Here is a 12,035-nt window from a genome sequence, read left to right as displayed (position 1 = left end):
CGCCTCCAAAGTCTCGTTAACCGGGTCTGAGAGAGAGGGGGGGGGGGCGGCCGGGGGCGAGTCTTTGAGGAGTCATTTCTGAGATTACACCGGGTAGAGAGCCGAGCCGAGCGCTTGCGCGTTTGATTGAAGCCCCCACTCTTTGGAATCGCAACATCTTTCCTAGCGTTAGATGGGGTCTGTGAGGAACACAATGGGAGTAAACCTAAATAGATAGACTTGTGTCCGCTGAATGTCGAGTCAACGAGGGCGGGAGAGTTGAGAGAGAGAGAGAGAGAGAGAGAGAGAGAGAAAGAGAGAGAGAGAGAGAGGTCTTTCAGGGGCATTGAGTGTGACAGAACTGCGGTCACCCTCTCTCTCTCCCTCTCAGTCTCCTTTTCTCTGCGGGCTGTGCCACTGCTTCCAAACCATGAGGTCACAATGTGGCCGCCTGCCAAGCTGCCCAACCATTATTGCAGCTTAAGTACATTGAATTCTAATTCCGAGGCGAGGTTTTTTTCATGAGCAGTGGAAAGTAATTTTGAGAGCACAATGAAATGAGAGTTTTTATTATGAGCAATGTTGCGACTCAGTGTTTCAACATTATTTTGATAAAATGCCACGGCTTAGCACTGCATTCTGGTCTCACGGGGTGATGACTGCAGATGAAGACCACAGCGCAGGGACTGGTTCTTGTACTCATACTCAACTCGTATGTCCCTTGCTCGCAGTTTATTTGCATTTCCATCTAAACCGACATGGAATTTTGCCATTTTTACCATTCTGTTTTGGGATAAAATATTGTTACAGTAGGCCACGTTTTCGGCGGAGAGATATATTCCAAATAAGTCTCTGAAAGTTAAGGTAGAGTCAGTAATCCCCACAATCATGTGAGCTTATCCAGGATTTCGACAATTAAAGATACTAAAGGTCCTACTGTTCACGTAGCCATTGCTCTCACATCATTGTAACTTTGCACCATCTCTACTTCTACCTTCATTCCAAGGAGACAATTCAAATCATACGTCCCGTTTTGGTGGTATAAACATACAAGACTCCAGTCATTAAAGAATCTCTCACATCTATACTGTTGTTCATGTACTTGTGCTAGGGGACCCTTTTTGGTCATGTTGAGGGATAGACGGCTGGTTCTCTAGGATTTATTTTACACTAATAAGCACTTCACTGGGTATTATAAACACTGACCTACTTACAGCACCTGTAGAGAAGTACCAAAGTTGTTGAAACACAAACTTCATTGTTGTGGAAAATCCTATATAGGCATCCTATCAATATTATCTGTGTTATTATTATAGCTGCCATCAAAAGAAAATTATTCTTTGAAATAGCAACATTTATTAATGTTTTTCTTTATTCAAGTCATAGGGACATTATTATTCTCTCTCTCTCTCTCTCTCTCTCTCGGCAGCGTACTAGACCAATTTTCAGCCTTTATATGGTTCTTGGCAAACTAATTTAAAATTTGTCAATGCAAAGACTTGCTTGCAGGCAGATGCCTATCACCATTCCACTTTCAAAAGACACTGAGGAATGAATACATTTGTTATTAAAAAAAAAATAAAAAAAAATAAAAAGACTTGAGGTCAGACATGGCTCCATTCAAAAGCTACTTCAGATAAAAATGAACCATTTTGGTTGGACCTTTTCTTTTTCAAGGATGTAATCATTGATATTCCCCGTCATTCTTCAAGCTATCACATTTGAGGGCCTCCTAAAATTATAAGAAAACTACAGGTTTTTGAAACTGGTTTCTTTTGTGTTTCTTGTGGCAGGTTTTGGGTGTTGTGTATGTGTATTGATAGTCAAAACTACCTTTTTGTGAACAGAAAGAAGAGAAAGTTGTGCCAAGTGAAATAATGGTGTCTTGCAAAGCTCAGACACTCCAATCATACTCATGCAGAAACCTTTCCAAGGCCTCTTCACATTGTTAAACAGCACCAGCCAAACTTCAGAAACGATTTATATAAAAAGAAACGCTGACCATCATGCATTTCTACGTTAGATATTTTTAAGGTATTGTACAGTATATCTTTTGTAATGCGCTCATTTAGCTATGCACTGTATTCAATGGAAGTCTTCTGCTTTTGTCACTTACTTTACTGTATGTTCTCAATGTCTGATACAGTGTGACCAGTGTACATGCATGCAAGCTTACATCACCGGCTACATTCAAAGTCATATTATTGGAGACGGATGAAATTATGGAGAGAGAATGTTGACAGTAGCCTTATGAGGCTAAATTTAACAGCAGCTTGTCACTTATACAAAAATGCCTGTCACGCAAGCCAGAATAGCCCTGGCCCTTTGGAAATGTCCAAAATAGCAGGGAAGTCAATCGCCAGGCATGGATTTTTTTAGCCCCTAGATTTTCAAGCAAAGAATTCTGCATAGTTGTTGTATAGCTTCAGACTAAAGACTGGTGTCACATAGGCAAGGCAAGTTTATTTGTAGAGCACATTTCAGCAACAAGGTAATTCAAAGTGCTTTACATGAGACATTAAAAGCAACAAGACAAAGTGCAACATATACAAGTTCATATTAAACGAAATGCAAAAAAGGACATTTAAAATAAAATACAGGAAAAAGTAAAATACAGGAATAAAAGTTACAGTGCAGTGTATGAATGAATAATTATTTGATTTAATAAAAAGCAGCGGCAAAAAGAAAAGTCTTCAGTCTTGATTTAAAAGAACTGAGAGTTGCAGCAGACCTGCAGTTTTCTGGAAGTTTGTTCCAGATATGTGGAGCATAAAAACTGAACTCCATGTTTTGTTTTATATAGATATTTTACTGTTCCCTGAGCCATGGCTGTAGGTTGTACCGTAATAAGCTAAACAAATTGAAAAACGATGACAATTACAGAAAGATAATCACCGTTCTCTCTTTTCTTTGCAGTCTGTAGACCCTGGGCAGCAGTTTACATGGGAGCATTCGAACCTGGAGGTGAACAAGCCAAAGAACAGATATGCTAACGTGATAGCGTACGACCACTCTAGAGTCCTGTTATCTGCTATAGATGGTAAGCAACCTGCTCTGGATGCATCACCATGCATGTACTTCCATACCCTCACTACCTGAGGAATACCTCCATACAACTTTCATATATTATTACATCAAATTAACTGTTGTGATAGCACAGAAGTGCCATTTACAATGTGTTTCCCCATTGAAAGAGCAGCATCAAGCTTCAAGTAAAAATCTACCTTTTACAGTGAAAACTTTCCTCAAGGGTTTGTAGGTGGATTCGTTTCGGAGAGTTTACGGGTGCTCTTAATTACAATATTTGCTTAGACCAACCGAAAAACTTTTGTTGCACCTCTGCTAGGCTTTAAAATGTAGGCGTGATTGTCTACCGAAGTTCGGTGGATGGGTATAAACTGGTAAAAGTGCTTCACTCACTTGTATGGCACTAATGAAGGATAAATATTGAGGCTCAGAATGATTTGGAATAGCCAGTTAATACATGATATAAGCACACACACACACACACACATACACACACACACATACAGTATCACACACACGCATACATTATACAACCATTAATTAACCAACCCTATTGGACAGTTCCCATAGAGGGGAAAGAAAACAAACATACACAGGCTCCCACAGGCTCATAAATGCTATCGTCACAAAAGCAGACGCCGAGTCCCTTTGCAGTCTCCCAGAAAGAACACGCAACTGAGTGTTGATGGACCTCATTAGCAGGCATATAAACACATCTGTACACCTACACTGGAGCTTTTGTGTAGCAGGAAGTGAGCAGCGCTCAGCCAAGCAGGCTTATGGGACTTTCATTAAAGCCCTAACAAAGCTTTTGGCAATCAGTACTTTGTTTACTTTGCTAGATTTTATTTGACTGAAATTAGAGATGACATTGTAGTTGACTATAGTAAGGGATTCAGGATACTGTTATAATGATAGATACTGGTGCTATGAGGATGTCATAAACTGTCTCCATGGTTTCCATACATTCCAACATAATCTAGGCATTCAGATTTGATCTTACCTGATCATCCATTGTTGATTTTAATCTAAAAATTGATTTTATTTTTACTCAATAAATCAAGTTAGACTTCATACTCTTTTCCCTCCAGCCAGCCTGTGTGTTCCCCGACAATATGTCTCCAATCTCCAATGTCTCAAATCTCCAATTTGACAATATGAAACATCTACAGACGTAATTTCCCATTGTTCTATGTTTAGTTCTGAGGCCGGCCCCAGGCCCGGTCGAGAGGGACACTGTTCAAACTGGACACACTTCAGTCGTTTGGCAGCTGTTCCCCAAAAAGGTCACTTCCACTGGGGTCTAGAAATCAAAACACAAACCAATCAATTTAATTTACTGAGAGCATAACTTTCTTTTCACATTTGGACAGGGAAGTTCTAGATTGAGCAGGGGTTAGTTTCCTGTCGTTGGAGAGCATAAATCCTGGAGCCAGTAGATGACGTAGTGGCTTATTGCCTATCACCCAAGCTCATTCAGTATGAGCTCTGCTTCATAAAGTGATAACCATTCAAACTAATTGCCCCTTTTCTGAAAAATATTGTATGTATTTCCTGATAAGCATATCGACAGTTTTGCAAGCAGATGTTAGCCATTTCCACAAATCCTGAGTGGCAGCTAGACTGCAGAGAAAGTGTTTAGCAAATATGCGTCAAACCCGTCTTGTTTTCATTAAACCATAATGATGTCTCTTTCTCTGCACATCCCTTTCATTTTGAAAGCTAGGGACTTAATAGTACTTATCCTTTGTCCATCATGGAAATTTGTGGCAGGCGGACTGCACAGAAGGCTTTAGCAAAAAAAAAGGAAAGGGAAGAAAAAGTGTGATTTTGAATGAGCTCATATCTCATTCTTCTCCTTTTTCCTTTTTTTCTCCTGCTGAATGTGTTACCTGGGAGAGACGCGGGTGAGGGGAGGGAGTAGGAGGGCAGCTGGGAGACGTGGCATCCATGCAGATCAGACTTATCTTGGTAGACCATACGTGTGCGCCGAGCCCCCAAACTGCCAGTCCGCCAGCATTGACTAGCTGTCAGCTCCCTCGCTCCTCACGCAAATTGGAAAAGACCGGGGTGCCTTTCATTTATAGAAACAGGAGAGAAGGAGGGAAGAAGGGAGGACTGTTTTGCCAGTTTTTGGAGTTTGTTTGCCCTTAATGTGAGGTTTTAGACAGAGGTGTGTGTGTGTGTGTGTGTGTGTGTGTGTGTGTGTTGGGGGGAAGCAAGGTATTTTAAAAGTCCAAATTTGATCATTTGAAGCTGTGTGTGGGTGCACTAAATGTTTTTTTGTTTGTTTGTTTGTTGTATACAACACTACAACACTATAATGACAACTTCCACCCTGAGACTCGACTAGGCTAGTCATCAGCCATTTTGTGTAAATACTGAAAAGCATACTTCATTGCCTTATGTAAAAGGCAGTTCACCTGGGCATGTTCACACACTCATTCTGAATCCCCTTGGAAACATACGTCTCCTAATCTAGGAACCTGTCCAACTAACTCAAGTGAACTTGGTCATGGTACAGAGTCTGACAGGTGAGATCTGAAACTCTTAAGCAGTCTGACCTCATTTCACCAGTGGATGGAGTAAATATTGATCCATGTGGACAAAGGCACTGTTGTCTACTATGTTATTGGCTTTCCTCAGAGTGTAATACATCCAGAGTTAATCACTCAACCAGTCACACAGCTGCACATGCACCTGTACACACACTCATAAATTGTTCCACAGAGTGGACCATTAATGGCAAGCAACTCGACGCACATGCACACATTCACATGTAAACCATTTTAACCCTAACCTCAGACTCACAATGATTTCTGTCCAGTTCTTCAACTCTGGCCACACTTCTTCACTTTTTTTTTTCTTCTCACCAGGAATACCTGGGAGTGACTACATCAATGCCAACTACATTGACGGCTACAGAAAACAGAACGCGTACATCGCCACGCAGGGATCCCTGCCCGAGACGTTTGGCGACTTCTGGAGGATGATCTGGGAACAGCGGAGTGCTAACGTTGTCATGATGACCAAGCTGGAGGAGAGGTCCAGGGTAAGCTGATCGCCACTCACACAGTCATTATTTTTTCTCCCTGAATCCCAAACATGAACACCTGTAGCAACCTACACACCTGTAGCTTTATCCTAGCTGCTATGGCAGCACATTTTATTTTTATTTCATTAATTGATTTATTTATCAGGGACAATACACACCAGTCAACAGTCAAGCTGCATGAGTCAGAGTTAGCCTAAAGGCTAGCTTTCATCTGTTGTCCCTGACCAGATGTTTCAAAGGAAACCTGCATTTTCATAAAGGAAAACAATTAAGGAACAATTGTAAAAATGGATTACCATATTTGTGTTGGTTCTTCTAAGTTTAAGGTGTTGTAACTTATTCTCACCTCAGTGACTACATTTCATTTTAATCATTAAAGCAAGCTTTTTTGAGTATATCTTACTTCTGAATTTAGGAGTAGGATCAATATTATATATGTTTCTGTGAAGTGCATTATGATGCCTTTGTGTATTAAATGTTTGTTTGGATTTGATTTTAATTAGAATCAATAGAGTATAGACTATGAGTTTAGAGCTTTGCAATATGCTTATTTTCTGGTCTGTTTTTCCATCATTCATACGTTTAAGTCATTAGTTCATCTGCCTCTTTGATCCAAATAATTGTTTAGATGCTTTTCTTACCTTCCCATCCGCTCGATTAGGTCCCTATTTATTTCTGTCTGTTTTATTTTATTTAACCTCTATTTAACCAGATAAATTAACAATTGAGATTGAAATCTCTCTGTTGTGTCAAATTTCTTCAGATGCCTTCATATTTCTTCTCCAAGGCAATACATTGTGCATCTGTGACTCGTTCCTTTACCACACCATCACTTTATCTTTTTTTGCATGGCTGTAAGCCAGCGCACCTAGTATAGCATTTGTCCGGTTATCACTCCCTCCCGCCGTTGAATGTTGACCTGCATTTCTCTGTTGGCACCACAAGAGGCAGTAGTCCCAGCACACCAAAATAAAGAATGACACTAAAATCAGCCCGCCGATCTCCACTGCACAAGTAGAGTAGCGGTGAAAGCAATAGACTCCCACGCGGGAGATCGGGAACATACCCCAAGCCTCCACACGTTCATCCTTTCACTCCAATCTTTTTATCCCCTTCCTTTGTCCAGAAACAGAAGTTGAACCAACTGCAGCAAAATAGCTAACGTTACAGGAATCATCAATGTAACTGCTTTAGCAACTGACTGCTACCATTAATGTTATGGAAGCTGCTGCTAGTTGTTATGAGCTCATGAGCTAACTGGCTATCCTGCTCTTATTGTGCTGGATTAGCATTGGAAGCATTGAAACTGATGTGTCCAGGTGACAAGACCTGTCTTAATCTATCAGACATTATTTCATGTCATTTCAATTCACAGCTATTTCAGTGGCATGACTAGCTTCTGACCTACCAGTCCTGAACAGAAACAAGCCAGCCACGCACATAAGCCAGGCTGGACTTGGCCGTTTTTTTTTTCTGTTGCAGTATCTGCAGTGCTAAGGCAATTTACACTCAGTGGCCACTTTATTAGGTGCACCTACCGTACCTACTGCAGTACCTTTTGCCTCCAGAACAGCCTGAATTGTTCCTGGCATGGATTCCACAAGGTGCCCTTCTCCACAACACTGTTGTAAACAGCTGTTATTAGAGCATTTGGGGTCTGTCTGTTAAGCTTGAACAAGTCTGGCCATTCTCCTCCAACCTCTTTCATCAACAAGGTGTTCTTGCCCACAGAACCGCCGCTCGCTGGATGTTTTCTGTTTATCGCACCAATTCTCAGGAAACTAGAGACTGTAGTGTGTGGAAATCCAACAGACGGCATCTATTTCTGAGATGCTAGAACCACCATGTCTGGCACCAACAGTCATACCATGACCGAAGTCACTTAGAACACGCATTTTGCCCATTCTAATGTTACAGTAGGTGAAACAACAACTAAACCTCTTCACCATGTCTACAGTACATGCTTTATATATTAAATTGCAGCCACATGATTGGCCGTTAGGAGCCGCAGGCTATTTGCATCAACGAGCAGGTGTACCTAATAAAGTAGCCACTGAGTGTATACCGAGGCATGGCAAACCTACACAGCACTGCTTTACACCACAGTTGGATGTGTTGTTGAATGCTTCAGTCCAAATCACTTGGACCAACCTTACACTAATGAAGTTGGTCACTCCCTCAATGTTAAGAGAGACTAGAAGTCACGTACTGTAGTACAGAATGTATGGTCACTGAAAGCCAGCATGGTCTTCACACGTTTTTATACCTACACTTGCAGTCTGTGCCTCCTCAGGCACACTGTATCGTGACAATAATTAAATTATGTAGATGCACCGGACAGTGTTCTTCTCTGAATCATCTGTGGGACATATAGGCTGAACACGAGTGAATTGCTTTGACTGTTTCCAATATTACAGTCCCATAATGGATGTTTAGCTTTTTTATTAGCTCAAGTACAGTATAAGTTACTTGCAGGCTCTAGAAATGGGACAAAGGAATGTCTTATAGCTTTGTGGTCACAGAAAAAGGCTAAGGGCATGTGCCTACTCCCCCTAAACACGGTTTGATATTTTCAGTATGCCGAGTTTTGTCAATAAGAACAGTCCTCCTTCTGTATTTCCTGATCTTTATTTGCCCTGAATGCGCTAAATCTGTTTTCCCCTTTTTTGGTTCTATCAAGATTATAAAAGTGCCTTAGTTCTGTATATTAGAATCTGAATCAGAATTAAATTCATTTGCAAAGTACCTTATCACATATGAAGAATTTGACTTCTGGAAAGTGCACAGAGGACTCGCTTAGCACAATAAAACAAGAAAGTTTTATGTGTATAAAAATATATTAAAAAAAAAAATATATATATATTTATATATGCCCAATAGAAGTGAAGTAGCACAGTACGGCTATGACGAAGCTGTACATGGCTAGATATACATTATAGTCAGGCTACTGTGTATGTGAAGTAGGTACATGTTTACACATAAATTATAGGCTTTATGTGAGGCATGCAAATTAATTAAAAGGCTAATGTGTTATACAGAAATGTACAGATATCAGTAGTTCAGTATTGCACCCGGAGTAGTGGACTTTCAGTGGAGGCGATATTAGTGAGTGCCCTGTAGTTCACTTGTTAATGAAAAAACTGTTCAGGTGGCATGAGGATTTAGTCTTGATAGGCCACAATCTTTCACCGGACGGCAATAGCGTACACCAACAGGCCAGTGTACTGTTTTATTGATGCTCAGTATTATAGTTGTTCTGGAAATGCCAAGCACTTGTTGACGCATTGATATCGCCAGTGCACACTGCATTTAACAATCAAATAGCAATTGGATATTCAGTGGATTATACGTTGAGGTAATATTTTGAACATACAGTACCTCTGATTATTCACAAAAGCATGTTTAGCCGTACCCTAACCCTAACATATGTCTCAGATGGGTAACGTAAGGTAAGGTGTCTTCATATGACCCGTTGTTTCTTCATAGCATTTGCAGTGCTTCTTTTTGGCAGCAAAACAATAATACTGTAATGGAACAGTGTTTTATTGTCTGTTCGCTGGGCAACAAAGCTGTATAATCATAATAAACCTGTTTGCTGTAATGTGATTGGAAAACGGTGGTTACGATTGTAATTACAGAGCCTGTCAGCTTAATAAATAGCACTGTCTGCTTCGTTGCAATGTCTTGGAATGGCTGTTTCCTCAGTTGTGAAATCACACCAGTAGGCATAATAAAGAGCTGCTGGCAGTGTCTGCCTTCTATCTGCCTCTGCATTGTCTTCTCTTATTATGTTAGCAAAGCGCTCCAATTGATGTGTATGGGGACTGACAGGGGATCATCTCGGGGCCGCGGCATCATTAAAAAGCAACTGGAGGCTGGAGAGTAAATGGATTGTCGAAGGTTGGCGGATTTCAGAAGACGACGGACACGGTCGGCTTCGTCTAACGTGTCGATATTCGTTTCGGTCCGCAGGTGAAATGTGACCAGTACTGGCCAACCAGAGGCACGGAAACCTACGGCCTCATCCAGGTTACGTTGTTGGACACGGTGGAGCTGGCGACATACTGCGTCAGGACATTTGCACTTTATAAAGTAAGCGGGTGCAGTGGGCAACCCTGACATATCCCTTACATTTATAAAAATCATTGAAGTGCATAGGATTGATTCTGGATTAGCATGGTATGCCAACAATGTATCTATATCATCAATCAATACGTGGTCAGTATCCTCCATCTTGCGTTGTCGTTGTAATAATGAGAGTTCAGATGGAAGAGATCAGACTGTAACAGACCTATTCCATCTACCCGACCAGAATGGCTCCAGCGAGAAGAGAGAAGTGCGGCAGTTCCAGTTCACTGCGTGGCCGGACCACGGGGTACCAGAGCACCCCACCCCGTTCCTGGCCTTCCTCAGACGGGTCAAGGCCTGCAACCCGCCAGACGCAGGACCCATGGTGGTGCACTGCAGGTAAAAAATGCCAGGAGCCGTTGCCTTCTCATAGCGAAGCTTGATTATGAGGGGGTTTATTGCGAATTTCATAATAGTCACATGATAGGAAAGTCAAAGTCTGATTTAATTCAGACTGTATCATACAGGTGTAATTTGCAGTGAAATGCAATGGCAGTGCCTTATCTTGCCCATGATTGGATGATAGCAATCGGATAACACCCTCATATACTTTGAAATATGGATAGACTAGCTACGGATAAATAGGATGCTAGCTACGGATAAATAGCTGCTGGGTAAAACGGATTTACCCAGCAGCCACACAGCCAATCAGGAAATGGCTGAAGGTTTCTGACAGCGATGTTCCTGGCCACACTAGTCCTTTGTGTTTTGTCCATATCTGTCAATGTCAGTGCAATTCTCTATGGAAGCTATCCGTTGACAGACAACATTGATGATGCCTCTCTACGAATTCGATTTCCATCCGATTTGACATAATCGTCCGTTTAGCCAACAAAAGCAACAAGTCTGTTAGCTGCCGGAAATATCGTTTCCACATTATACATATTCTATATACTCAAGATAGCTCTGTGTGTAACGTTAGCTAATGCCTGTACAGTATGTGTGGTTGTATTTTTCGATTCGCCTGCACACATTCGTCAGTGTGGTCACGCCAGCGCTTATGCTTAGCATCATCTCCTAGGTCAAAAGAATTCACAGTGCAGCAGGACTCTGTTGCTGTCATTACTGCTTAGATCAGAGCTTCCTTAATGGACAAGAACGAAGTACTGTATATCAGAATTGTCAGTGTAGAACGCAAGAGCCAATCTTCTATTAATATAGCAACCACGCCTCCAGCAATATGGACCCGATATTGTTGGCGCAGAATGTTCCGGCAGGCTGGGAAAGGCAGACAGACATCGGAGAGAGAAATCTGACTGAAGAGATTGTATTGATAAGGCGAGAATGAGGTTTTTGAAATGGGACTGGAGACGGGGGAGAGGATACTGTCCACGGCTGAGAGAGAAGAAGGGATGAGGAGGAGAGAAGGAAAAAGAGAAGGATGGAGGGTGCAGCAGAAAAATGTAAATCTCTTCTGGTCTGGTGCTGTTGCAATGACAGCAGGGGGTAAAGTAATTAATATTATCTGACTCCAGTGTTGAATTGTATACACATATAAATGTAACTTATGTCCTTCTATTGTTCTACAAACTGAGACATGCATTAGATATGAATAAGCTGTACTTGATCAGAGCTTTGGCCTGTGTGAATAGCGTGTTCATAAATCATCTGCTCAACCGGAACAATTCAGTTCTACAGAGCCAAAACCGTACTAGAGAGATAACCTAATCAATGATAGCTGCGGCTTAGTAGACAAACCAAAATAAGACTCAGAGGCCCCATCGTAATAATAGAACTAAGTGTAAGTTAATAATAATACAAAAGATAAGATAATAAATATAAAATCCGGGGACCAAGCCAAGTGCTCTGTCCGATCCTGGTCAGGTAAGACCTAAACATTCTTTAC

At 41.4% G+C, this 12,035-nt stretch overlaps 1 protein-coding gene across 4 annotated transcripts in view; it reads left to right on the top strand.

Moving 5' to 3' along the window:
* Positions 1 to 12,035, top strand: part of LOC311320015 (receptor-type tyrosine-protein phosphatase delta-like) — a gene marked incomplete at both ends in the record, with an annotated part of 124,398 nt that overhangs the window by 99,403 nt on the left and 12,960 nt on the right. For all 4 annotated transcript variants that reach the window (XM_084451651.1, XM_084451650.1, XM_084451652.1 and 1 more), the window contains 4 exons: positions 2,896 to 3,019; positions 5,883 to 6,058; positions 10,034 to 10,153; positions 10,374 to 10,528. In XM_084451651.1, coding sequence (XP_084307777.1) covers positions 2,896 to 3,019; positions 5,883 to 6,058; positions 10,034 to 10,153; positions 10,374 to 10,528 — 575 coding nt within the window. The remainder of the gene's footprint in view (positions 1 to 2,895; positions 3,020 to 5,882; positions 6,059 to 10,033; positions 10,154 to 10,373; positions 10,529 to 12,035) is intronic.

Source organism: Borostomias antarcticus, assembly GCF_949987555.1.
Source record: "Borostomias antarcticus genome assembly, chromosome: 17".
Lineage (NCBI taxonomy): Eukaryota > Metazoa > Chordata > Actinopteri > Stomiiformes > Stomiidae > Borostomias > Borostomias antarcticus.
Note: the sequence above shows the minus strand (reverse complement) of the source record. Positions and strands in the feature narration are given on the sequence as shown.